Source organism: Otolemur garnettii, unplaced genomic scaffold, assembly GCF_000181295.1.
Source record: "Otolemur garnettii isolate 467f Iridium unplaced genomic scaffold, OtoGar3 scaffold00156, whole genome shotgun sequence".
NCBI lineage: Eukaryota > Metazoa > Chordata > Mammalia > Primates > Galagidae > Otolemur > Otolemur garnettii.
The window spans coordinates 1744815-1771769 of NW_003852551.1; the positions used below are offsets into that span (position 1 = coordinate 1744815).

Sequence of the window (26955 nt, forward strand, 5' to 3'; positions counted from 1 at the left end):
CTCGCGCCAGGGAGGGGAGGAGTGCGCCTCCCGCGCGCCGCCTGGCCGGGCGGAAAGTTTTCCCTGACGGAGTTTTGGCCGCGGCGGCTGCAGCAGCGGCAACGGCCGGAGCGGGCCATGGATGCCCTCAAGTCCGCGGGGCGGGCGCTCATCCGGAGCCCCAGCCTGGCCAAGCAGAGCTGGGGGGGCGGCGGCCGGCACCGCAGTGAGTGTGTGCGCGTCCGCCAGGCCCCGGCCGGGGTCGAGCCGTGGCGCGCGGGGCCTCCCACAGACGCCAGGAGTTTGGCCAAGTTGAGGGAGAGGCGGGGCCTGACCTGCGCTGTTGGCCCCGCGTGGCCTTTTCCCGGCCTGCTGGGGTAGGGGTCGTCCGGGGTCAAGTTGTGCTCCCACTCCCCGCCCCGCTCAGCTGGGAGGAGGGGCAGAGCTCCGGGAGGAGCCCGAGGTCGGGGAGCCCAGGTGCAGGCGGCACTGGGCTGGGAGAAGTTGTGGATTGGGAGAAGAGACCAGCGCGACCCCCGGCACCACCCCACCCCACTGCCCGGGGCTACTAGCGGGAGGCGGGCGCTCGGCGTCAGTGCTCGGGGGAGGAGGAGTGGGCGCAGGGACTTGGGACGATGCCCTATCCCGCACCCCTAAGCCTATGCCGTGAGCATTGACGGGCGCTCCCCCTCCCACCACCCCCGGGCGTAGGGTCAACATGTTTCCGCTGGATGCTCAAAACCCTCTCAGGTGTAAGCCCGGGGTCGCAGGTACTTAAAGTTAGGAGTGAGGCCTGGCCTAGGGTGTCTCCGGAGGTTCCAACACCTGGCTATCTAGACCTCTAGGTCCCTTTCTCTAGTTGGGTCCAAGTGGCCAGATTGGCGTCCCAGCTATATTTGAAACCTGTTTTCTCTCTCACCTTGCCCTCGGGTTTTCAAAGTCCCTGGGCAGCCAGAGGAATAGCAGATGCGCGGCCGCCTCTCCTGGGGGCGTCTGGGAGTCTGGGAGGGGCCTCAGCCGCCCTCACCTTTCTCTCCCCCGGGGTTCAGGTTACCTGGCACCTTCCCTTAAGGCCTGAGAAACCTAGCACAGGTCCCTCCTCTTTTGGGAGGGGAAATAGAGTGGCTTGCCTGGGTCCCACAGGCCCTTCCTTGGCTGATTTGGAGCTAAAGCCAGGACTACTGTCCCCACTAGAAAACAGCTTGACAGCAGAGTCTCCCCCCAACCCTCATTCCCTCTTTGCCTTACAGGACTCTACCAGGGGAGCCTGAGTTCCCTGATCCCAGGAATGCCAGCATGTCTGGGCCTAGAGAGCCTGCCTTGCCCCTCCTCTCACCTTACACTGCTGTTCCAGCTGTGCCGTGGCCGCCTCCTAGCAGAGGCTGGCATTGGCATTGGGCACGTGGGCTGGTGCCTGCTGGTGGGGGTGGGGTCATAGACCCGTTGGGGCTGGCCAAGCTGGGGATGTACCACATATAACACTTTTGTGAGATTCCACAAGGACTTAGAATGACCTGTTCCAGTGGAAAAGCCCCCCCCCCCCCGAGATGTGGGAAAGAGGGTGGTAAGCAGCCCCACAGGAAGTGGTTGTGAAGGAAGGGCAGGCTGGGCAAGGGAAGGGAGCCTCAAAGCATATCTGAATCTGGGGAAGGGGACGAGGTAGCCACTTTGGATGATGGAAAAGAATTTCTCTTGCTTTCTTCAGTCCTGGGCAAGTGACTTGTCCTTTCTGTGATCCTCAGTTTCTTAATCTGGGATGTGGTGATAAAAATCTTTACCTCCCAGGGGTGTTAAGATTATTGATAGTAATCCTCTCTTCTCCTTGGTGGTTTCCTTCTTCCCCATTCTCCTTCCTCCTGCCTATCCTTTCGTTCTTCGACATGATTATTATGCTGGTGAAATAGGTTTAGGGGACTCAGTCTGTCTGCACTTTCTGAGGAAGGGAGAGGCGAACCTCTCCCCCTCCCCTGAACCCCCAGTAAGCCCAGAGGTCTGTCCTGGAGCCCTTAGTGCCGGTGGTAATCTGGGTCACAGCCCCACCTGTCTCTTGTTAAGTCTCACTTTTCTCATCTATAAATTACAAATAATAGGTAGTACCTGCATTAGGCTTTTTGTGGGGATTAAATGAAATTGTGTTTTGCCTGACATAGTGGAAGAGTCCAGTAAATGGTAACTATTTCTTTTGTCATTGTTTTACAGAGTGTTTTAGCTTCCATTATAGCATTTGCTCCTGTGAGGTAACAGCAGAGGATTCTTATCATTAGGCCCATTTTTGAGCTAGAGGAACTGAGGCTTAGGAAGTGGAGTCACTGGCCCTGGTGACTTCCAAGAGGTAGAGCTCCAAATTCCCAGCCCAGGGGAGGGGCTTATCCCCATTGCTCAGGCACTCTGGCCGAGGGAAAAACTAGGGGCAGGCCCCATCCCAGGTTGGGCTGCAGCCCCTGAGACAGCAGTGGTCACAGGTTAGAAAAGTGGGGGATGTCAGGGTGGCAGGTACTACCTAAGGCAGCCTTAGTTGGGGCTATGACGTAGCCAGGCCTTGGGCCTAGGTCCTGTGGTTGATTTGGGGGGCCAAACTGAAGCCAGCAGAGTTAAGGTTATATTTGGCCTTTGTAAACTGTGGCCTCTTCCTTACTCTCCAAGGTCCTTGGCTGGGATTAGCATGAATATTGTGTTGTTTGTGGAGAAACTGAAGCCTAAAGAAGGACAGCAGCTTGCCTGAGGTCACACAGCAAAGCCAGTACCCTAGGATTTTTACACTGAACTTCAAGCCTCCTTTCTCCCAGTTGTCTTGACCCTGAAAGAGGGCTGTCCCCTTCTCCCACACATGACTTTTTCTCATCCCTTCAGGAACCTCAAATTTGGAGGCGGGGTCAGAGTCTCACTTTTTCACCTGGATTGAGTGCCATGGTGTCATAGTTCACAGCAACCTCAAACTTTGGGCTCAAGCAATCTTCTTGCCTCAGCCTCCAAAGTAGCTGGGACTACAGATATCTGCCACAATACCCAAGCTAGTTGTTAGAGACAGGGTCTTGCTTTTGCTCATGCTGGTCTTGAACCTGTGAGCTCAAGCAATCCACCCACCTTGGCTTCTAAGAGTGCTAGGATTACAGGCGTGAGACACTTTGTCTGGCCTGGACCATCAAATATTTTATCTCAGCCCCTGGCCCAGGGATTTTTTTTTTATTCCAGCTGCCTGGAAAGGTAGCTAGCCCTTTACTACCTGTCTTTCCAGACGTTCTGGGATCACTCTGACCCATAGCCTCCTTTGTAAATTGTGCAAACCTATCAACCCAAACAGATGAGATGAAGAAATTGGAGGTGAAGGTTTCAGTAAAGCTGGTTTGTGGTGGTAGGTAAAGGAAGATCTATTCCTATTTATTTGTAATATTTACAATGAAAGTTGTTATAAATAACCCCCCAAACAATAATATATTTATTAGAGACATTGGGGAGTCTGCAGTGACTTGAGTCTCTACTCTGATAGTACTTCCTGTCTGGTGGAGGAGGCAGACAAGTGACAAGGACACAGATAAGCACTATGGCTGTGGATAGAGGTAATGCAATGAATAAAAATAAAGTGGGGTGAGGAAGTGATGGGGACAGCTTTTATAGATGGGGTTGTATCTTTGGGTTATTCTACAGATAAGGGTCTGAATGCAAGTCATTTATTTGGGAAGACATATTTCACAAGAAATATTAAGACATGAGAAGAGAAAGGAGTCCCAGAAGTGGACATTACAGAGCACATTGCATTGTAGGCTGCTGCAGCTGAATCCTTTGCTGGGGACTCTGGGAGGCAGCATGGAATGTGCTCTTCAGAGGTGTCTTGCCCTGCAGCCATGTGTGGAGGAGTGCTGGAATAGATCTTAGGGCATCCCCAGCTGCAAGGCCAGAGCAGGCAGAGTGGCAGGTGGTGTGCAGGGAAGTGGTACACACAGAGGAGACAAGGGTGGGACACTGATGGTGTCTGAGAAGGCTTCTCTGAGAAGGTGACTTGGAACACTCATGTGGATTCTAGGAGGGAGAAATCTGGGGAAAGAGTTCTGGCCATGGACAATAGGAAGTGTCATCAACATTTATCTAGATCCTAGGACTCTGTCTCTCACAAGTCTGGTGGCTGCAGGACGGGCATGTTGCTTAAAGGAATCAAAGGTCACTCACTTCCCACTGAGGGTCAGATGCTTCTTTTGAGAACCCTACTCCACCTGACCCCTGCCTTGTGTCAGAAGAGGCAAGGTGGGCTATGGAAAGGGAGTGTAGGATTGGAGTCCCAGTGCTGTCAATTAGGGTCATGGTCAGACTCTGAGGTTTTTCATCTGCAAAATAGGAACACTGATACATCCGCAGCTCTTCTCATAAAATGTGTAAATGGCTGTGGAGACATTGCAGCTTTTTGCACTTGACCATTGGTAGTGACAGTATCTCACAGTGAGGTGGGACCTGGTATGTAAATATCAGACAAGGTTCTAAGCCCCCCTCAGGTGTGAACTCATTTCAGCCTCATGACAACCCCATGGGGTGGATATTATTATTGTCCCTATTTTAAAGTGAGAAAACTGAGGTTTGGGAAAGTCTGTGAACCCTACCTCCTGCTCTAGACACCATAGCATATTTTTCTCTTACAGTAAAAATGGGTATGTAGGAAGTAGTAGCTGTTGCAATTATCATTTTAAAAATTATTTTCTTTTGATAGTAGTTTCAACAGCTTTAACTCCTGAAATTTGCCTAGCACTTTTCACATCTGGAAGCTTTTTCTAATGGTGCTCCTGAGGGGCTGAACCCATTTGTCAGATAAAGAAACTACAACCCACAGAAGCAGCCACACTCCAGGTCAGGGGCCCATTCTGAGACATTGTCATTCGGTGGCTTCTGAAGCTATCTTCCCACCAGGCTGGAGGAGGCTGAAGGCCAGAGTTTTGGTCAGAGGCTCCTACTGCCTGTGTGTTTGGCTTTGGCTCTGGCTCTGATGTCCCAGATGCTGGCCAGGCTGGGTCTCCTGGGGCAACAGAAGCAGCACAGGGGCACCCTGCCCAGCTCTGACTCCTGGGTAGGGGGCCTTAATGAGGAACGAGCACATGTTCACAGCTGTAAGTTAGCTGGGCATATGGTCTGTCCCCAGCTAACTCTGGCACCAGGTCATCTGTAAAATTGCAACGTTAAAATAGCACAGTCATTACCCACCACCAGGCCAAAAATAACCAGGACTAGAACAGGGCCATGGACTCAGGCTTATATTTGCCCCGTGGCCTCTGGGAGCTCTTCCCAAAGGCTTGGGCCCCTCCCAGGAGGGAGCATGTGACCTCCAGCCTTGGGGCTGGTACATAGTTCTCACCAGCTGTGGTGGCTGGGTGATGAGCCAGGCAGGTGTGGTATTGAACCCTACATGTCTGTATTGAGAGCTCCCAGGTGCCGGTTTCTGTGGGGAGGGTGTAGGCACAAGAGACTTTACACCTCTGTAGAGAGAGAAGTCACATGCATAGAACTATAGGAGAGGAGGCAGCATTCCCTAGAGCAGTGATTTTTCAACCTGTGTCCTGTGAACATTTTTTAAGACCATTGATTAAATCATTTTCAAAAGAAGTTCAAAGCACAGTAAGTATATTTTTTTACTCTTTTTTTTTTCCTATCAACATAATTTAAGTGTGCTGTGGAAGTTTAACTATAAGTTCAAGTGTGCTAGAAGATTTTTTATAAAGGTTGCAAAACACTGCCCTAGGGGAAAAGAAACATCAAGGCTGGGCCTAGGAAGGTGGAGTGAGAAGGATGAGGGGATAAGGGAGGAACAGAATAAGACTGGACATTTCTTTCTCCATACCAGGTCCTGGGAGGCAAATATGAATGACAGGTACTTTGAGGGGGAGACATGCACATAGGCAGCTGCTTGGGAGAGGGTGATATGTCTGGGGGGGGAGGAGAAGCAGATTTATGCTCAAGAAAGGCACAAGCAACCCACTGACAGGAGTGATGAGGCCCCATCGGAAGGTGTACTGAGCACCTGCCATGGGCCTGGCCTTCTGCTACGTGCATTTTATGATCTCATTTCATTATCTTATCCAAGGGTAACAACAGCTCTATGGGGCAGGGACTGTTGTTTCCCAGGAAACTAAGACTCAGGGTAGGTAATTAAGTCTCTTAAGATCACTCCGACTTAAAACACCAGAACTGGTAGTCTAGGATTAAGGGCCTTGCTCTCAGCCAGTAGGCTGCAATGCCTCAAGAAAGACTTCCTGGAAAAGGCTAGATATGTGGCATTGTGATCAAGTGAAGTGAGCAAGGGCCTTTTGGATAAAAGGAGCTATGTTAGCAAAGGCACAGAAGTTGGAAAGTGAATGTTACATTATCAGGAAGCAGTTCTACATGTTTGGAGCTTCTGAGGGGTGTGTGTTTAGAGATAATGTGGGAGAGGAGACTGGAGGAACTTGAAATTCCCCCAACAGTCATGATAGGGATTGTCATGGACTAGGAGTGAGGAGCTAGGGGTGAGGGGTCCTCAGATTTGCTGTGTGGCCCTGTACAGGGCCCATCCCTATCTGCACCTCAGTTGTATCATCTGTGAAGTAAGAGGCTTGGGTAGATGGTCTATGAGGCTGATGAGTGGCAACCAGTCTATGAGGAGATGGTAGGATAGAGGAAGGGTCAGTCTAAGGAAGGAGGAATGCAGAAAAATGTCAAACATTTCAGAGGTCAAAGAGGACCAGGGAATGTTTTCACAGCAAAGAGATCCCTAGTGACCTTGGCAGACTTTGGCTCTTTGGAATGGAAGGAGCGGAAGTGGCTTTGGAAGGAGGCCAGGAGAAAGCTAAGCAGGAGGAAATGGAAGAGTGGGGACATGAAAATGGGAAGAAGAATGCTGGAGGGCAGAAATAGATGATGACATGAACAAGGCTGCACTTGATTGATTGGTGTTGCTTGCCTGGGGCCTTGTGCTGAGGAACGATGAGAGGGAAATAGAGCTACAGTCAATTAGCAATGTCTACCAGGGACACAGATGGTAGGCACAATACCATCTTGGGCATCCTTGCTTAGATAGGTGTCAGTGGTGGTCTGAGTATGTTGGCCTACAGAGGGGAAGCTGCCAGTATTAGCAATACATAATCCCAGGTGGGAGAAAACTCCAACTCCAAGAACCTCTCCCTGACCTTCTGCTAGGCTTACAGTAGTTTGCCTCCTGATGATGTAGTATGGTCTAATGGCCAGGAGTGTGGGCTTTAGTGTCAGGAGTCAGTTTTTTGAACCTCAGCATCCTCATCTGTAAAATGAGAAGGAAAGAATACCTGCTTGCAAGGTAGCTGTGAGTATTACTCAGACAGGGTCTTGCTCTGTTGCCTGGGCTACAGTGCAGTGCTGTCATTGTGGCTCACTGCAACCTCAAATTCCTGGGCTCAAGGAATCCTTCTGCCTCAGCCTCCTGAATAGCTAGAACTACCAGCATACATCACAATACCCAGCTGATTTTTCTTAGTTTTTGTAGAAGTGAGATCTCGCTGTGTTGCTCAGATTGGTCTTGAACTCCTGGCCTCAAGTGATCCTCCCACCTTAGCCTCCTAAAGTGCTGGCATTATGGGTGTGAACTACTGCACTTAGCCTGTTATTCTTGGTTTCTTTGAGAGCAGGACCTATATCAGAGTTGCACCAGGGTCCCCATCACCCAGCCCAGGACCAGGGATACCTTAAGGACTTTCTTACTCTTTTCAGGGGATCAAATGGAATGGGCTTATAGTTGATGGTTCCAAACTTTTTCTTGTCATCTCAGTGGGGGCCAGGCCTCGTGTTAGGGTGGAGGCCCTGGGGTGAGGGCTGGTAGTCAGTGGACCAGAGATCAGAGCTGGGAGTGGGGTTGTCCATGTCATTCCTCCACTCAGCAGATACTGAGCGCTAGCTGCACGCCAGATTCTAGATGACCAATCAACAAGTTCCCATTTACCTGGCGAGTATACCTGCAAGTTCCTGTGAGCCTCTCCCACTCTCAGCACATACTCTTTCAGACAAGGAAAAGGTCTCAGAGACGGACAGTGGCTTGCTCAAGGCAAATCCAGAGAAATGTGGGTATATAAGGCTCCTGGATGTGGATGGGGGAGACAGAGCCCCTGGAGGCCTCAAGCTATAGGACAGGAGCCAGGAGATGCTACAGGGACCTGGCTGGGGTAGGAGACCTGGTGGTGCCACCTGGGCCCAGGTTTCTTCCCCTGACAGTGCAGGAATCCTGAAGCCAAACTGAACCTTGTAGGGGGAATCCACAGCCCTTGAACCAGCAATACCCAGTACTAAACTTTTTCCTATGGCTTTCCCATCAAAGTCAGTGAGGAGACTCAAGATTTCTTCCAGCCCTCTCTCAGGGAATGGTCTAGGGAAGCTGATTCCTGTCTGGATCCTATTCTGTCCTTCACAGAGATTATGTATGAGGCTGAAGAGCAGTTTCTCTTCTGTAAAATGGGTACAATCGTATGATAAAAACCTCCTACAAGTGCAACATCTGTGGGAATGCTAAGGGGCAAGCAGAGGCTTTAACATGCAGGAGCATGGGATGCTTATTCCTCCTAACTATGGGGGCTTGGAGGACTCCCAGAGACCTCCCTTCCTGTCCCGGCTACATTGCTTCCTGGCTGAATGATCTGGGGCCTCTGAGCCTCAGCTCCTGAGGAGGAACCCAGGGGATGTTCAAAACCACTGATGAGGATGGCACTTCCCCCTTATAACCCTCTGCCTCTTCAGGGTTCTCTACTATGTTGTAGATGAGGGGAGGACCTCTTTCCAACTCTCTCTCTGGTCTGTTTCCCCACCTAGTGACCTGGGTTCATCTCTTCACTTCCCAAACTTCCTGATATTAGTAGACAGTGTTTAGGGACTTTCCCATGTCCCTTGCTCTGTGTCATTACTGCAACCCAGAGAGACAGGTATGGTTAGTATCAGAGAAGAGGCAACTTCCCTGAGACCATGCAGAGTGTGGGAAGCAGAGCTAGGATTTGAACCCAGGTTTGCCAGATTGATGTGACATCATTTAAGAAGTCACCTCCTCCTTTCCCTAATGACCCTTACTCTACCCTCTGTCTCTTGGCTGGTTACCCTCCCTCACCCATTGGTCTCTGTTGATGTGCACATGTAGGAAAGTGATGCAGGCTGGGGCCATGGGAACCACCCCCGTTTGAATTCCAACCCTTTATTCATTGCATGTGGGTTTTGTCTCATGACTTTTGACTCTCTGAACCTTAGTTTCCTAATCTGTAAAATGGGGATAATAACCACCTCACAAAATTGCACTGATGATTCAGTAAGAAACAGTATGATTTTCCTTCAGCACATGTTAGCTTTGAAGGTAAGAGTTTGGGCTCTGATCTTGAAGATGTGGCTCGAGTCTTGGCTCCTGAAAGTACTAGCTCTGTGGACTTGAGTGTGTGACTTTCCCTAGACCTCAGTGCCTTTGTCAGTGGGTGTGACAAAGGTGTCTACCTAATGGGTTATCAAGAGGATTAATATGAACGTTTTATGTAGATCTTCTTGCCACAGTGCTTGGTATGTAGTAGAAAATGTTAGCCTTTTTTTTTTTAAGTAAAAATAACAGGGTAGGGGATCTCAGTGTCTCTTGCTGGGTTTTCCTAGGGAATGGGGGCAGGTGAAAGCTGTGGCTGGTGGTAGGCACTGCCCCACAAGGTCTAAAGGCCTCTTCTGTCCTGTCCCAGAGCTGCCTGAGAACTGGACAGACACTCGGGAGACTCTGCTCGAGGGGATGCTCTTTACACTCAAGTACCTGGGAATGACACTGGTGGAACAGCCCAAAGGCGAGGAGCTGTCAGCTGCTGCTGTCAAGAGGATCGTGGCCACAGTGAGCACCCCAATTGAAGGGGTCATGGGCCCCATGAAACCAAGGGCAAGCTGCTTCTGTGGTGGCCCTCATCCCAGCCTGCTATTCTGATAGATGTGCCTTGCCTGGCCTGAGTCTCCTTGCATCCAGCTCAGGGGCTGGGTAGAGGGGAGCCATTGGACTGGCAAGATTTTGGTGTGGCTTCCCTCCAGCCACTAAGGCCATGGCCTCTTCTAGTTGCCCCTGCCCCAGTTCAGGTTCCTGGCCTAAGTGAGGGTGACTTATTAGCACCAGGGAGTGTGGGGAAGTTTCTGTCATTTGACCACTGCCCAGTGGCCTGAGAAATAATAGCTCACTAGAGACCAGAGTGCCCCTCCCAAGCTCCAAGTGTGTGTGGGCTTTTAATTCCACTTGCCTTGATAGCCTTGGACCCCTCAGCTCGGGCCTTGCTAGGTGCAGTGGTTAGAATAGAGTTTCTAGGAGTCATCTGGTTGGGCTGTGATAGGCTACTCAGTCTTCAGAGTTTCAGGTCCCTGTAGCTGTGTGTCCTTGGGCAAGTCTCTTAGCCTCTCTGAGTCCATCTCCCAGGGAGAAGGCAGATGAGAGTTCGTCCTCCTGCCTATGAACATCACTTATAGTCCAGACAGCAGGTGCTCAGTGAGTAGCAATTGTTGGTCCTGACCATTACAAGAGGGTGAGATGGGCCCCATGTCTGAGGCCTAGGGGTACCCAAGAGGGGGCAGGATGCTCCAGTTGAGGCAGACAGGCTCCTCTGACCCATGTCTATGTCCAAGGCTAAGGCCAGTGGGAAGAAGCTGCAGAAGGTGACTCTCAAGGTATCACCTCGGGGAATTATCCTGACTGACAACCTCACCAACCAGCTCATCGAGAATGTGTCCATTTACAGGTACGCTCAGTATGGGAAGTGGCCCGCATCCACTCTGCCTCGGGCTGTGGGTAGAGTGTCCTGTCTGAATCCAGGCTCTGCCTCTTCCTACTTGGGTGACCTTGCAGCTTCAGTTTTCTCATCTGTGAAATGGGGTGGGGAACAGATCCGGCCTCCCAGTGCTATATGGAGTACTAGGGCACTCAGTGAGCACTCAGCTAAGTGGCAACTGCTGTTATCCCCAGCTGTAGCAGACAGCTGAGCACTCAGCACACTGACGTATCAGGCTTGGAGCAGAGAGTTGCAGCTGCCTTTTTCTTCCTCCATGAGTGTAGCAGTTCGGCTCTGGACATTTGGCCAGGCATCCCGTGGAGGCCTTAGCTAGGATCTGAGGGCACAGTGTAGATGGTTTGTCTAGTGGGTCCGACTCCTAGAGCTTCTATCTCTCAGCCAGTTGTAAGATTTCAGAACTAGAAGAGACATCCTAGTCCTTTTTACAGATAGAGAAACTGAGGCCCAGAGAGGGAATTGCCTAAGATTGCATGGTGAGGTACTGACTGACCTGGGACCAGGATTCCCAGCCAGAGCTCTATCCAGCAGGCCCCCATCTTCCAGGCATCCTTCCACCTCTTGCTTTGTCTCCAGGTAATTGTAGCACAGTGCAACTGGAGCACAAGGCAGGGGTAGGAGTGGGTACATGTGTATTGTAGGGGGTGGTCTTGGAGTTTGGGGCTGACATTTTCCTTTTACCTTTCTGAATCTACCTGCCTGCCTTTAATCAACATTTTCTGAGTACCGATTCTGCCAAGGTCTGTGCCAGATGAGGAACTAATACAGCCTAAGCCCTCAAAGACCTTCCAGTCTGGCAGGCAATGGAGGGAGGAAATGCTAGGGCTTGAAGAATAGCAGGAACTAATAGATGGATACTAAAAGCAGGAGGCTGGGGCTTCTGGGTTGGAGAAGAGGTGTTTTAAGTAGTGTCAATGCCTGTGATGAAGCTGGGGCTACACAAGTGAGGGTGAGGATATTGGGCTCCCACTGCAGCTCTGGTCCTGGAGCTCCTCCTGACTGGGATTCTGAGGATGATGGAAGGCAATGTGGAGGGATTGGACAGTAAGAGGGAGAGATGGCTGAGGGGTCAGGGCACAGAGGTTGTGCATGGCAGTTGGGAGCAGGTAGGGTGTTCCATGCAGGGAACTGCTGTGTCTCCCCCCCCCAGCCCCACTGGGGCTTCTTGTCAGGTCACCACACACACCTCACCCCTACTCCCAGCTCTTCCACCCCTGGCCATGGCTCTAGAAGACCTGCTGATGGTCCCAGTCACCCTGAGAAAGACTGACTCCTGGGCAGAAGCATGGATGGGGGGAGTGGCAGAACAGGGAAGCCAGGTGAAGCACATAGGAAGGTGGGGCAGTGTCCTCCTCCCCTCCCACTTGTCTGCACAAACTGTTAAGAGGTGGCATGGCATGCATGACCTCTGGAGTCCTACAGGTAAGTTGAGGTCCTACCTCTCCTACTAGCTGTGTGCTCTTATGCCGTTAGCCTCAGTTTTCTCATCTAAAAAATGGAGATAATGACGGAACCCACCTCAGGAGTAGCTCTGAGCATTCAATGAGGCAATATCTAGAAAGCCCTTGGCACATCACCTGGCATGCAGTGAGGGTTCAGCTATTAGTGTCCTGGGGTCCAATTCAGGGTGGGATGGGAGGGAGAGAGGGGAAGTGCCCTTCCTCTCATCTTTACCCCCAGTCCTTCCTGCCTGGCCTGAGTTCCTCCCTAATAGTAGGCCCAGGGTACCAGGCCTAGTGGCCAAGGAAGGATCTCTAAGTCTCACCCTGGTGGAGTGGGGGTTAGCGGGCTCTCTGGAACTCAAGGGAAATGCCCTAAAGGGCATCCCAGTGGACAGGCTCCCAAGCCAGGTCTGGTGACACTTGACACTTGCCTTTCAGGATCTCCTACTGCACAGCAGACAAGATGCATGACAAGGTGTTTGCATACATTGCCCAAAGCCAGCACAATGAGAACCTCGAGTGCCACGCCTTCCTCTGCACCAAGCGCAAAATGGTTAGCGGGGAAGACTGGGCTGGGGCAGGCCAGCCTGCTTTGGCAGCCCTGGTTTGGGGGGCCTGTCTGGTGTGGGAGGCAGAACCCACAAGTGACAATCACTTTTTTAAAAAGATGAAATCCATGGGAATCCCTAGTAGGTGAGAGCTGAGGCTGCCTAATATTGCTGCAGTCAGGCAGGTGACACATGGGTCAGTCTGGCTATGGGCAGTGAGTAGCTCATGTCCCAAATGAGGGCCTGGGCCACGTCCTCTTTGTGACATGATTTGTTGGATTTGAGATTATTTTGGATCTTCTGTCATTAATACGGTCTGTAGGCTACAGGGCCTTGTGGAGATTAGTCCTTGGAGATGGGACATTGAGGCGAGTGGAGGTGGGAGGCAAAGGCAAGAGCACTCAGAAGACTAAGCTTGCTGTAGCCAGAGTGGGGAAGAGGAAGGGGTCATTCTTTGGTACTTCCTACATGCCCATTCCAGTGCTAGGTTTTTTTGTTTTGTTTTGTAACATAGTCTCACTTGGTCACTCTTGGTAGAATGCCTTGGCATTAGCTCACAGCAATCTCAAACTCTTGGGTTCAGGCAATCCTCTTGCCTCAGCCTCCCAATGTCTGGCTATTTTTTAGAGATGGAGTCTCGCTCTTGCTCAGGCTGGTCCCAAATTCATGAGCTCAGGCAATCCACCTGCCTTGGCCTCCCAAGTGCTGTGATTATAAGGCGTGAGCCACTGTCCCTGGCCCTCAGTGCTAGTTTTTTTTTGTTTTGTTTTGTTATTTTGCAGTTTTTTTGGCCGGGGCTGGGTTTGAACCCACCACCTCCTGCATATGGGGCTGGTGCCCTACTTCTTTAAGCCACAGGTGCCGTCCTCATTGCTAGGTTTTAAGGTATTTTCTTGTTTAATCATCATAACAACTCTGCGAGGTGGAAACTGTTACTATTTCTATTGGTATTTTTTTTCTTTTTAATATTTTTATTATTTTTTATTGTTTGGGATTCATTGAGGGTACAAAGAATTAGGTTATACTGATCACATTTGTTAGATAAAGTCCCTCTTATAATTGTGTCCTGACCCTAAGAGGTGTGCCATACTCCATGACTCTCCATCTCTCTCCCTTTCCCCCTCTCCCCACTTACTCATTCCCCTACCCCCTCCCTTGTATTAGCTCATTACTGCCTTCATATTAGAAGAGAGTACATTAGCTTCTTGCTTTTCCATTCTTGTGATGCTTTACTAAGAAGAATGTGTTGCACCTCCATCCAGGTTAATACAAAAGATGTAAAGTCTCCATCTTTTTTGGTGGCTGAATAGTATTCCATATACCACAGCTTATTGATCCATTCCTGGGTGGGTGGGCATTTAGGCTATTTCCACATTTTGGTGATTATAAATTGAACTGAGATAAACAGTCTAGTGCGAATGTCCTTATGATAAAAGGATTTTTTTTTTCAGGATAGATGCCTAGTAATGGGATTGCAGGATCAGAAGAAAGGTCTAATTTGAGTCCTTTGAGGATTCCCCATACTTCTTCCAAAAATAAAGATATGGACTCTCAGAGGCCAGCCATCTTGCTGGAGATGACACAGCAGCCAGGGACAGAGTGAAGGTTTAAGCCCACATTCTTTTCCCTCCATGTGTGACTGAGGAGCCAAGAGCTCCTTTCCCGTTTCCAGGCCACGCCTTGACCACATCTAGCTGGGATGAGTGGGAACCTTAGTGGTCACTAGGCATTTGTTTTGATTTTGGAGCAAAGAGCTGGAGTGGGTCAACTTTGTCATTATAGCTTTTGTTTCCGAAGCTAGGATCGGAGTGTCCTCCCTATAAGGTGATTCCTGAAATCCATTCGTTGACTCTTGGCATCTATTAACCTATATTGACAGCTCAGAGCCCCGTCCCCATGTCCTAAGGCTCTTAGAGCCAAAAAGACACGATCTTCTCCCCTCCCCATCATCAAAGTGCACATCAAGGACATCGCAGACTTTGTGGCCCACAGGCTCCTTGCCACCCATTAGGGCACACTTTAGATATTGTATACATTTCCTATTGCTGTTGTAACAAATGACCACAGACTTAGTGGTTTTAAAACAGCCTTACAGCTTATGGTACTGGAGGTTGAGAGTCTAAAGGGGGCTAGCAGGATTGTATTTTTTCTGGAGGCTTTGGGAAGAATCCATTTCTACCTTCAAGAGCCCACTTGAAAACCTTGGTTCATGTTTTCCAGTCTCTTTTCACTTCTGTCCTCTCATTACTATTTCTGACTCTCCTGCTCCCTATCAAGGCCCCTTGTGAAAGACATTTGGACCCACTGGTTAATCCAGGATAATCTCCATCTCCAGATCCTTAACTTAATCACATCTGCAAAGCCCTTTTGCTATGTAAGGTAGCGTTCCCCAGTCCTGGGGATTATGATGTGGACCTCCTGGGGGTGCATGATTCAACCCAACACAGGTATCACAGAGAGGCAGTGCAAAAGGAGACAGACTGATGAGCTGTGTGACCCAGGATAAGAGCCTGGCTTCCTCTGGGCTTCTTGTCTATCAGCAGAATGAGGAGGTCACCGCCGTGACTTCCAGGATTGTTCTCAAAGGCCCCAGTTTCTTTTGTTCACCTTGTTTCTTTTCTATAGACTCAGTGTCTCCGAGCCACTCAACTCATGGTGCCCCAGGGCCCTAAGCTGCTGTGGCATCTCTTGTGACAGCCTTGTTCCCACAGACAGCGACACTAGGCTTTGTCTTCTATGAGGCCACATAGACTTAAAAATACAAACTCATTGTGTCCCCATTGTTCATGTCTTCCTCCCCACTGATCAGTACAAGCACTGGGCAGAGACAGCTGGCCCACAGCCATTGGTGCTGTGTGGGCCCTGGCTGGGAGGGGTGTTCTAGGAGACAGAGGCTTCCTTTGGGGCAGGGAGCCAGAGAATAAGAGAGTGAGGGTACTGGCCAAGGGTTTCCAAGGGAGGCCTGACCTGGGGCCAGAGGACATTAGACAGGCTTGAATGAAATCAACCTGCTCCTATAACAAGAAGTTAGTTACCAAGGAAAACAGCCATGCCACTGCTTGGCCACTGATAGCAGAACCCTGATTGTGCAGCAGGAAGGGCTCCTGCTAGAAACCCAAACTCTTCATTTTCCTTCTCTTCCATCCTGTGCCACCTGGCCTCCCTCTTCAGGGGGCCCTAGGGACCCCTCTCCAAGAAGTAGCCCAGCCCAGTGTGGTATGAATGTATCATGTTTTCCAAGGCCTTAGCTCAAGCTGCAGCATGTCGATGGCCCTGTGGCCTGGCCGTGTTAGGAAATTCTAGATTCTTGGGACTTAATGGAAGTGTTCTCAGAGGAGGTAGAAGATGAAATGGGTGCACAGACTCTGTACCTGCTGGCAGCTACCTCCACAGATGTTTGATGTTGCCCATCCTGGGCTAGAGCCCTGGGGGGACATGAAGACATATGCAAGATACATACTGAAGAGCCCTGCTTCAGTGGCTGGAATACAGGGGCTTGGTTCTAAAGTGGGGGCTACTTTAGACTTCAGCAGAGAGATGTCAGCAGGACTTCCCAGAGAGATGTCTTGAAAGGGGCCTAAAAGGCTGAGTTGTGAGTAGGGGTTTGCCATGCCGAGAGAAACCAGGGTTAGGATGCTAAGAGGTAAGTGCATAGGCACAGCATAGGCACAGAAGGACAATAAGAAATGCTACCATTGGAGTTGGGGACACATATCACTGGTGCTTAGGGTAAGTGGCAAGACAGAGTCAGCCTGCAGGGGCCTTGAATTGGGATATTGATGGACAGGGCTCCCAGAGCCTCCACATCCCCAGTCTTTCTTGCTGGGCCACTAGAGTGAGCAAGAACCTTATGACCCTCCAAGGGTTGGTTGGGGGAGCAGGGATTCCCTTCTGGATCACCCCCCAATTCAGCCCAGCCCTGAGGCAGCACTGCCACCCAGGCTTCCCTTTCCTGGTCCTGTGGGCCCAGCCAGGATAAGATATTCTACAAAGAGGCTCCATGCCTGTGGTTCAGCAGCTAGGGCACCAGCCACATACACCGGAGCTGGCAGGCACCCGGGCCTGCCAAACAACAATGACAACTACAACAAAAAAATAGCCAGGCATTGTTGCAGGCGACTGTTGTCCCAGCCACTTGGGAAGCTGAGGCAAGACAATCACTTAAGCCCAAGAGTTTGAGGTTGCTGTGATCTGTGACACCATGGCACTCTACCGAGGGCGACAAAAGACTATCTCTAAAAAAAAAAAAAAAAAAGATTTTCTACAAAGAAAGGTTTCTATCTCCCCACCCAGGAGGCCTCTGGGCTCTGAAGTGAAGGTGAGAGGTCATGGTTCCAGTGTGGGTGCTGGGCTGGGCCTGACTCATAAGAAGCAAAATGACACCCCGTTTCTTCCCAGGGCTGAGCAGGCCAGGCTGTTTTCCCAGATGGCTTTTGGCATTCCTGGAGTAATCCTGTACAAGGATTTATACTTCTGGGGCAGCCGAGCTACTAGGAGGCATGTGGCCTGGCTTAGTCTGAGTTCCTGACCCCCTTTGAGGAGTTAACAGCCAGGAACAAGATAGGGTAGCAAGATAAACCCACAGGTCACAGGCACTCAGAAGAGGTGGGCACCCAGTCCCAGGAGTGGAGGAAGGAGCTTCTCGGCAGGCAAGCCTGAGCAGTCCCTCCATGCTGGTGCCGGATCCCTGCAGCTGCCCCAGGATACAGGGCCCCACCCCCTGCCAGTCTCTGTTCATCCTGGGCTTGCAGCTGTCTGCACACATGGACATCTTGAGTTCTGTTTGGTTTAACTTAACAGCTTGGGACTTCAGGGCAAAAGGGTGGGAATGTATGCAAATGAATAAGTACATTTGTACAAAACAGTCTTAAGTTTCAGCTCAACCACCATTTCAGCTGTGTCCCCCGATTTCCTGCAGCCAAAAATAATGGTGTTTCCATGTCCCTGCCACACTGGGTGACCAGCCTTTTCTTTAGTGTATAGTGATCTGATTTGGGCTGATAATTAGCCCGTATTTTTAGTTCATGGGCAATTCTCAATGGTTACTGGGTCTATTAAACTTGATTCAGACGTGACAGCTTAAATTGTAAACAGCTGTGAAGAGTTTCATACTTAATTACCATATTTAAGTTTTGCCATAAAGTGCTTGTACTTCCATCAAAAATGTAAATGATGGAGACATTCAAATGAGATTTTATACTTCGTGAAGTTTAATTTGCACAGATCTGTCAGCTTGTTTAGGAATTTTAAATATTTTTTAAAGAGTTTTAAAGGCAGTGGCCACGGATTCATTTCTCAATTAAATTGAGTTGTCTGGTAGAAGGAAAGGAGTGGGGCTGAGGATGATTAGGCCTGAACTTGTTGTGCACTTGAAAGAAAGAGGCTGGTGCTTTCTTCTCTGGGCCAGGGCTTTCAGAAGGAAGCTAGATGTTTCCGGTGACAGCTACAAGCTTTGGGGATGTGCATCCCCCGAAGCTGAGCTGGTTAACCCTACACTGAGATCATTGAGAGAGGATATGGACTGGGGATGGGTCCTGACTGGAATGAGGCCTCAGGAGGCCTGCCCCTTGGACAAATGCAGTTCACCTGCTTTGTTGCCACCTCTGGGGTCAGGAGGCAGGGGTGTTCAGACTGATTCTTATACTTTGGGAGGACAAAGACATGTGAGCTAGTGATACTTTCATATGTGTGATGCCAGAGGGAGGTAGATAGGGCTGGAGGAACCCAGGGCTGGTGACAGGAGAGAAGCGATAACTTCTCTCCTCGAAGGGGTGGATGGGAAGTCCCCAGGGGTGAAAGACTAAGGTGTGGTCCTTCCTTATAGGTGGGTTATGGCACTGAATGGTTTTGGTCCCCTGGCATTCATTGACATCTTGCACCTGCCAAGAATAAGCTTCCTGCTCCCTTTTGGGATCTGATTATAAACCCCTCTAACCAGCATAGTCCTAACCAGAGCCTGCCCTTCATCTCTCTGGCTCATGCGGGGCAGTGGCTGGGTCCTTCCAACGCTGGCTTTTCTGTTCTCCAGTTCCAAGGACTAAGTTAGTGTATGAAGTCCTCGGGTAATTATGGCAGGCTTCTTGGAGGAAGTAAACCTCACAGTTCATTGAATTTAGGGAAACCCAAAGGGAAAGGGAAAAACTGGAGGTGAACATCCATTGTGAAGGTGAGGCACTAGAATGAGAGTGGGAACTTGGCAGGGCTATAGGAGGTGGTAAAGATAGGACCCTTATTATACCCCTCTCTTTGGGGACCTTTGAGGGGCCAGGACCCTGCCTTTGGACAGTAGGCATTCCAGAGCCTGGGACAGAGCCTCAAGAAGCTGCAGGGAGGGAGCTGGGGGCCTGGCCTGGAGTACCCAGCCCTCCAGTTCAGACTTGCTCTGCCCTGGCTGACACTGCACTCCTCCCCACCCCCATTTCCTGTTTTTAGGCACAGGCTGTCACCCTCACAGTAGCCCAGGCCTTCAAAGTCGCCTTTGAGTTTTGGCAGGTGTCCAAGGAAGGTGAGTCTTTTTCATTGACACTGTGGGTGGAGCAGGGAGTAGGGAGGCAGATAATGGACCAATTCTCGCTTTAATTACATACCTGGCTCATGACTTTGAACAGATTGCTTCACCTCTCTGAGTCTCAGTATTCCTCATCTGATAAATGGGAATAGCCATCTACCTCCCCCAGGGTGCCTGTGAGGATTAAATAACATCTGCAAGGTTTCTTTCTTCCTTGTTGGAGACCTAAGACTACCACCTGAGATTGGCCACAGCCTGTCTAGTGATTGGGACAGAGTGCTGGGTCTGCAGTCCCACATGCTGTGCCTTGTTCCCACAGAGAAGGAGAAGAGGGAGAAAGCCAGCCAAGAGGGAGGGGACGTCCTGGGGGCCTGCTGTGACAGCACCCCCTCATTGAAGAGCTGTGAGTCTTGGGCAAGGGATGGGGCTGGATTCAGCTGCATGGCATTGGGTCTGCCTTTTATCCAGAGGGGCCCCACTCCTGCCTGGGCTAGGGAAGACTCCTACCTTTTTTTGTTCTGTTAAATAAATAATACTTGTTCATTATAGATACATTAGAAAATGTAGATAAAGGGAAAAAATTATTTGTTTTGGTGCATATTGTTGCAGATATGTCCCTATGCAAATATATAAATATATGCGTATATCCCTATACACTTTAAATCCTATTATGTATTCTCTTTAAAAATTTAGCAACTATTGTAGATGTGAAAGTTGCACTCTAAACCATTAGTGAGGGACAGGCTCTCACCTGTGTGTAGTTGTGCAGCTGCCAGGAGGGAGGGGCCAGGGTGAGGCCACATCCGTGGTGGGAGTCAGGATTAGGACAGCCCAGGAGGCTCCAGGATAGGGCCAGGAAAGAGGGATTGGCTCATCCATTGATACACCTATTCAATCCCCTCAGTGGTCGCCACTGGAAACCTGCTGGACTTCGAAGAGACAGCCAAGGCCCCACTGTCTACAGTCAGCGCTAACACCACTAACATGGATGAGGGACCTCGGCCTCAAGCCTTGAGCAACAGTAGTGTTGTCTGGGTAAGTGGGCATGTGGGCTGGCAACCTGTACAGAGATCAGTGCCTGTTCTCTGAATGAGTCTGAGGCTGCTTCAGAGGCCAGGCCCTCGGAACCCTGACTTGTGGGCCTCTGGGAGGACCAGACGCAGCTGGGTAGTGCCCAGGCCCAGGACAGGGGATGAACAATGTCCCCTTTGAACCCAGGGCTGCGTCCCAAATAGACTTGGCTCCCGCACAGCTGTCTGCTCACAATGCCTGGCCTCTTGGCCTGAGCATGCATGGCTCTGCCCACCACAAGACCAACCAAAGGCACCCTTGTTGTTAGCATGGCAGGGCTTGCTGCTGACACCTCCCCCTTAGCCATCTGAATGAGGAGCCAGAGACTTGGGCAGTCACCAGCTTGGCCCCTGACTCACTCCTGACTCAGGACAAGCCCCCTGACCTCTCTATCTCAGCTTTTTCATCCCCTCAATGAGGACAATGACCACTGCCCACAGACTGTCTCAGAAGACCCTGAAATTTTTTTACTTAATTTTTCATTTGGAAATAATTTCAAACAATTTACAAAACAGTACAAAGAATTCATTTTTGCCCTTCATCCAGATTCCCCAAATGTTAACATCTTGCATAACCACGTTACAGTGATTAAATCAGGAAATTAACAGGGATACCACACTCTTGTATAATCTAGAGTTTATTTGCATTTTTCCACTTGTCCTTCCAGTGTTCTTTTTCTGGCCTAGGGTCCACCATAAAGTTGCATGTTAACTTGCCCTATTTCTTTAATTATTAAAAATCTGGGACATGGAGTGACTTGGAAAACTTGTAAGTCTCTCTAGCTGTTGGGGGTTCCCCATATGTCCCTCAAGCCTGTTCTCTACAGTCTGAGAACTACCCTTGCCACCTGCCCATCCTTGCATGGAGACCCATCTTTTACCCACTGAAGCTGTGGGGTTCCTGCCATCAGTTAGTTATCCCTCATGAGCTTCGAATTTTGGCTTGGCTTTTGGAAGTGGATAGAAAGAAAACCACAGAAATCACCTAATCCAATCCCTTCATTTTATGGAAGGAAAAACTGAGTTTCAACCAGGAGCAATGAGTTGCTCAAGGTGTCATGGGCCCGTAGTGGCAGAGCAGAGAATTGAACCCACCCATGTCTCCAGACACCCTGGGATGTGCACTTTCTCCTGTCCCACGTCCCTAGCTGTGCGTCCATGGGCTGGGATGCTGGTGGCAGCAGCCAGGTGGGGGGCCTGGCTGAGCCTGCTCCTCTAGCCCCCCACTCTGTACTTGTATCCTGAATCCTGTAGCTTACCCAGGGCTGGGACAAGCCCCCCGTTACGAGCATGGCTCTCCGCTAAGAGTTCATATCTCTTCTTTGTTTCCCCCCAGGAACTGGATGATGGCCTTGATGAAGCATTTTCCAGGTAACAGTAGCTGAGTTCCTCATGCTAGGGCGTGGGCTGGCTCTGCCTTTCCCTCCCTCCTCCAGAGAAGAGTTCCCATCCCTCCAGGGGCAGGGAGCTCACTCTCTGGGGTTGGGCAGGCCTGTTAGGCGCTGGCTGGTGAGTCAGAACTGTTCCTGGTGGCTGCTCAGCCACAGCCTGGGCTGAACTAAGCACACTGTGGCTCAGGCTGATTCCCTCTTCCTACACCCAGTACAGCCTTCACAAATGGGCTTTTTGTTGGCTTCGTTCCTTCCAGAGTTTTGTGTTTTTTTAAAAAAGGCAGGGAGAAGGCAATCCTTAATTAAGTCCACAGAGTGTTACCCAGAGGGGAATGTCGGCAAGGTGAGGAGGTATTTTGGTAAAGCCTGAGGGTGGTGCCATTTCCCCCGTATTTTTTCCCAGGGTGCTGCCCCGGTAGCCATGGCTACCCTGGGGACCTGCCACTGGGAAGCCTCTGGCTGAGGAGAGGCCTAGGCAGTTCAGGGTTCTAAGCTTTCTTTCAGAATCCTCCATAGCCCCCTGCAACCCTCTCACTTCAGAGGCTTTTCTTGGGGGCTTTCCATTACGTGAGAACAGAGTCAGGGACCTCAGCCTCTTGCTCCCTCTCCACAGATACTATCCTCCAGAACCTGGTGGAGACTCCATGGTGCAACCTGGGATGGGGGCAGCACACGTGGCCCCTCCATGGAGGCAGAGACATTCTTTTTACTACCTTCCCAGCTTCTCTGGCTGACTATAACCCCCTACTTGAGGAAAATCTTCCATTTACTACTGTCAGATTATTCAAGTTGCATGTACCCTTAATGAACAATTTTGAAAATCAGCAAAGCATTAAACAGAAAACAGTACCATCCCATAATCCCACAGCCTAGACTTTTGGGCTTAATGCATGCTAATCTATACATATACATTATTTGGCATTGATCAGCACACCTTATTTGCATTTTAGGATCCTGATTTTTCCTTTAACATCCAAGTGTCAGAAGCATCCTTCTAGGCTGTTAAAAGCTTCCAGTAAACACCTCTTTCATCAACTGCATAACAATCTCTTAAAGACAGGGCTATCACTTACTTAACTCTCCCCTATTGTTTTGGACATTCAGGTTGTCTCCCTTTTCAAATCTATTGTTTGGACAGCCTGGTGTTGAACACAGTCACCACTAGTGTTGCCCCTTAGCTAGACAGTCCTCCCCTCCCCACCATGGCGCTGCTCCCCATGCCCTGTGCCAGCACTGTGCTTTCTCTTTCCTGGGCACTTCCTGACAGAGCCCCGGTATGGTGTGGATACGCTGGCCTCTCTATGGGATAAGAGCATGCCTGCCTCATACTTTTCTGAGGCTTCCTCAGCACCCGGGACTTTTTTTTCAGGTCCTGTGTCCTGTCCTCTTCCTGTCATGCCCTCCCACATCTGACCCTGGAGCTGGCCAGGCTGGACTGGCTTCGCAGGCCCTGCCAGCCCCTTGGCCAGTCTGGGCTCACATAGCTCTGCCTTCTAGGCTCGCCCAGTCTCGGACGAACCCTCAGGTCCTAGACACTGGACTGACGGCGCAGGACATTCATTACGCCCAGTGTCTCTCGCCTGTTGACTGGGACAAGCCTGACAGCAGCCTGACAGAGCAGGATGACCTCTTCAGCTTCTGAGGGCCTGGGCCCAGCAGGACACAGCCAACCTTGACATGTGATGGACCAAAGCCATCTGCAGCTAGGGAGCTACCCCCAGGACCTGCCAGCCACCTCTCTGGGCCGCGGCACCATCAGCCTACAGATCAAAGCTGCAGCCAGTCAAGCAGGGGAAAGAGATTTTTTTTTTAATCCCTGCTATTTCTCTAAGAACTGAAAGATGCCTTGAATATTTATTCAGTGACTTCTGGTTTGTGCTCAGAAGCCAGTTTACGTCAGGCATGACTCCTGCTATGTGACGTGTGCAGTGCTGTAACCGGCTCCTGCTCACTCTTCTCAAGCAAGCTCGTTCTGACTGTGGGTGTCAGGATGGTGACCAAAGCATTTCTTGTCCCTTCTCTTTCTAAGGACCTGATTTCCACAGAGGCATCCCTGCTCCTGGCTGAAAGCAGTCAGATTTCTGTCATCTTTTGAGCAGAGGAGGACACCCACAGCCTCAGGAGAGGATTGTGTCCTCAAGCTCACCTTCCTCAGGGCCCAGCAGGCCTGGGCTTGAGACCCTGGACCCTGAGGCCCTCAGAGACAGAGGGGCATCTCCTGACCAAAGACAGCACACTGCTTGGCACTTTAAAGCACACACAGCAGGTGTGGCCCCTGTAGGGCTCCTTGCAGGTGCTGCATTGAATAGAGCTTTCCCTCTGCCCTTGCTGGAAGGGCCCACAGTCCCTGTGGATGGTCGCTATCAGTGCTCGGAACCAGTGAAACTGCCCCCAACTCCCAGAGTCTGACTGCAACTATGGGGACACTCTCTGTGACTGGCCTCTGTTCACATCCCCATCCCTTCCTTCTCCCCTCCTACAGATCCTGTCTGCTCTTCTGTTTTGTCCGTGTGTCCATGTGTATGTTCTCTGAGCCCCACCTCTCATACTTTGGGATAGTTTGTGAAACTTTCACCTTGGTTCATTTGGACGTATTTTATGGCCATTTTACAGACGAGGAAATAGGCCACAGGTGTGGAAGGGGCAGAGTCAAGTGTAGAACTCAGACCTGATGCCAAAGCTTATTTCTCTGCCTCCACCTCTCACAACTCACACCTCCTTTTTTTCTAGCTTTGTTGTCCTCCCAGGAACCAAAAAACCCCAGCTATTTTCTGACCAAAATGTGTTTCATAACAAACCATCTGGTGCCTTTCCACACAGAACTGGCATAAGCCTCTGTGTCCTGCTAGCTGTCTTGCTGTTGATTTCCATAAAAATGCAAGTGTTTGAAGTCTGCTAATTCAGAGGGTGAAACAAAATCAAACTCTGCAAGCATCACGCTGTTCTCTTTCCTGACACTGTGACCAGTCAGGACATAACCAGCAGCACTCTCTGTCTTTAGAATCTCTCTCTTTCCTCGTTTCCTTACCCAAGTGGGGCTTTTGACATCCTGAAGCTCAGCAAAGCTGCCAGCATCTCCTTCATCCTGAGGTGCCTCCTAGTGGCCTGGCTTGTTGGAGCAAGTTGCTTGGGCCCCAAGACAAACACATTTCTTTGACTCAAACTTATCTAAGCATTTCAATTAGAGCACATTAGATGGAAGAGTAGGGGTGAGGGGTTGGTGGTCTTCATCAGAGTATGAGGGTAACTCCCTTTCCCCACCCCAGCTCTGCAGCCCCACTATCACCCCAGACCTCTCCTTGGTTTCAGCCACTGTATTTGTCATAAGGTACCAGTACAGGGCATGACATACTCAGTCCTTGGCACAAGGGGGCTGGGGTCCTGAGAAAGATGACTGTGTTTGTGTGAGCCATTCTGCAGCATTGGTCTCTTGTTGGGAAGCTGTCTGTCTGTTTCCTGCATATCTGCAGATAAGTCCTATTGTGCTTTACATTGTGATGCTATGAAGAAAGATCTAAGGAGGAAAAAACTAATAAATACTCTTTTTGAAATATAAGCAGCACGTAGATGTAGTGACCTGGTGGCCAAGAGTACAGCATCTAATGGTTCCTGCCCTTCAGTGGTGGAAGCAGTAGTGCCCAGTTGGACCGTGTGCCTTGATACAGCGCTGTGTGTGTGGGGTGATGGTCTCAGGGTCCCCAGGTTAAAGGCCCAGTGGTCCCACTTTTCACCAGCAGATGGGTATATGTGTGATGAGGTCACCTCTGGATGACTTAGCAAGGCCACACCAGGGATCCAGTGTGTCAGAACTGAAGAGGGCTGTGAACCCCCTGAATTGTGTACAAGATTGTTGTGTGTGCTCACATGGGCTTTTTCCCGGGGGGAACAAGGGAGTATGTCTCTTTTCTATCACATTCTCAAGTAGAGCCACAGCATGTATTCATTTGACAGACTTACTCTATGCCAAACAAGAGCTTGGCCTAGGGATAGCGTTCAGGTGAACTCAGGATGTGTGGCTTCAGTGTGATGGGGGGTGGTGTCTTGGTGAACTGGAGACCTAAGGTCTAGCTCTGGCTTGTCACACTTGATCAGTCAGTTACCTCTTCCCTCGGGCCTTGGTTTTCCTATCTGTCTAAAGGGTATAACAGTCTCCCAATTTTCTACTTCCCTGTTTTGTTTTTTGTTTGTTTGTTTTTTTGAGACAGTCTCACTTTGCTGGCCTTACCATGGTGTCATATCTCACAGCAACCTCAAACTCGGGCTCAAGTGATTTTCTTGCCTCAGCCTCCCAAGTAGCTGGGACTATAGGCACCTGCCACAACGCCCGGCTATTTTTAGAGACAAGGTCTCACTCTTGCTCAGGCTGTTCTCAAACTCCTGAGCTCAGGGAATATATATATCCACCTTGGCCTCCCAGAGTGCTAGGATTACGGGTGTGAGCCACTGTGCCTGGCCTACTTCCCTGGGTTTGTGTGACCCAGAGGTAACCATTATCATATTGTTGATAGTATACTCAGGAGGCCTAGAGGTTCTCTTATGGCAAAAGGCAGTTTGGACCAAATATGTTTAATAAAGTCAAAATTGATAATAGCTTATGTTAACTGAGCTCATATTATGTGGTGAGGGCTATGCTGTGCTCTTAACTATCTCATTATAATGGCCATGTTGCACCCAGGTAGTTTTAGCTCCTAGTACTGCTGAGGGCACCAGGGCACAAGGAAGGCAGTTGTGCTCTAGCATTTGGCAGGGCCCAGCCTAGACACAGACCCTCACCTGTGTCCTGGCCTCCTAGCCACATCTGGTTGAGCAGCCCAAGGCCTTCTCTTGATCTGTGCAGGGACCTTCACAGAAAGGCTGCTCTCTTTAGCTTCCTCTAGCCAGCCCTTCAGCTGCAGCTTGTGGAGGCTCCTTGGGCATTTATCTCTTTATTCCTTCTGAACAGTGGCGTTTTAAGTGTCCAGAACCCAGAGGAAGAGCCCTCTGATGTCAGCCACTGGGCACACTCCCTGTGAATTCATAGATGACTAAGAAATTCTCTCCTTTTTTCTTTCTCCCATAATCTGAAAAGACACCCAACAAGTTCATCTTTCGGTTTAAATTTGGCCAATGTCTTTGGTCTCCGGATGTCTCAAATTATGAATCCTGAACACCCGCCGTCTGTTCTTTCATGCATAACGGATAAAGCTAGGAAGAACAAAGTCGCCTTTCAGATTTGATGTGACCCTCAGCTTCACAGAGTGGATGTAGGGGTCTTCTTTCC

The 26955-nt window shown here is 50.2% G+C and overlaps 1 protein-coding gene across 1 annotated transcript; it reads left to right on the top strand.

Annotated features, from left to right (window-relative positions):
- On the top strand, positions 1-25251 carry LDLRAP1 (low density lipoprotein receptor adaptor protein 1). Its single transcript, XM_003799775.3, has 9 exons — positions 1-205; positions 9660-9802; positions 10576-10688; positions 12617-12731; positions 19159-19231; positions 19554-19637; positions 20139-20269; positions 21641-21675; positions 23193-25251. The coding sequence occupies exons 1-9, from the start codon at positions 118-120 to the stop codon at positions 23335-23337; spliced, it is 927 nt and encodes a 308-aa protein (XP_003799823.1). The 5' UTR covers positions 1-117; the 3' UTR covers positions 23338-25251.
- The last annotated feature ends 1704 nt before the right edge of the window (positions 25252-26955 follow it).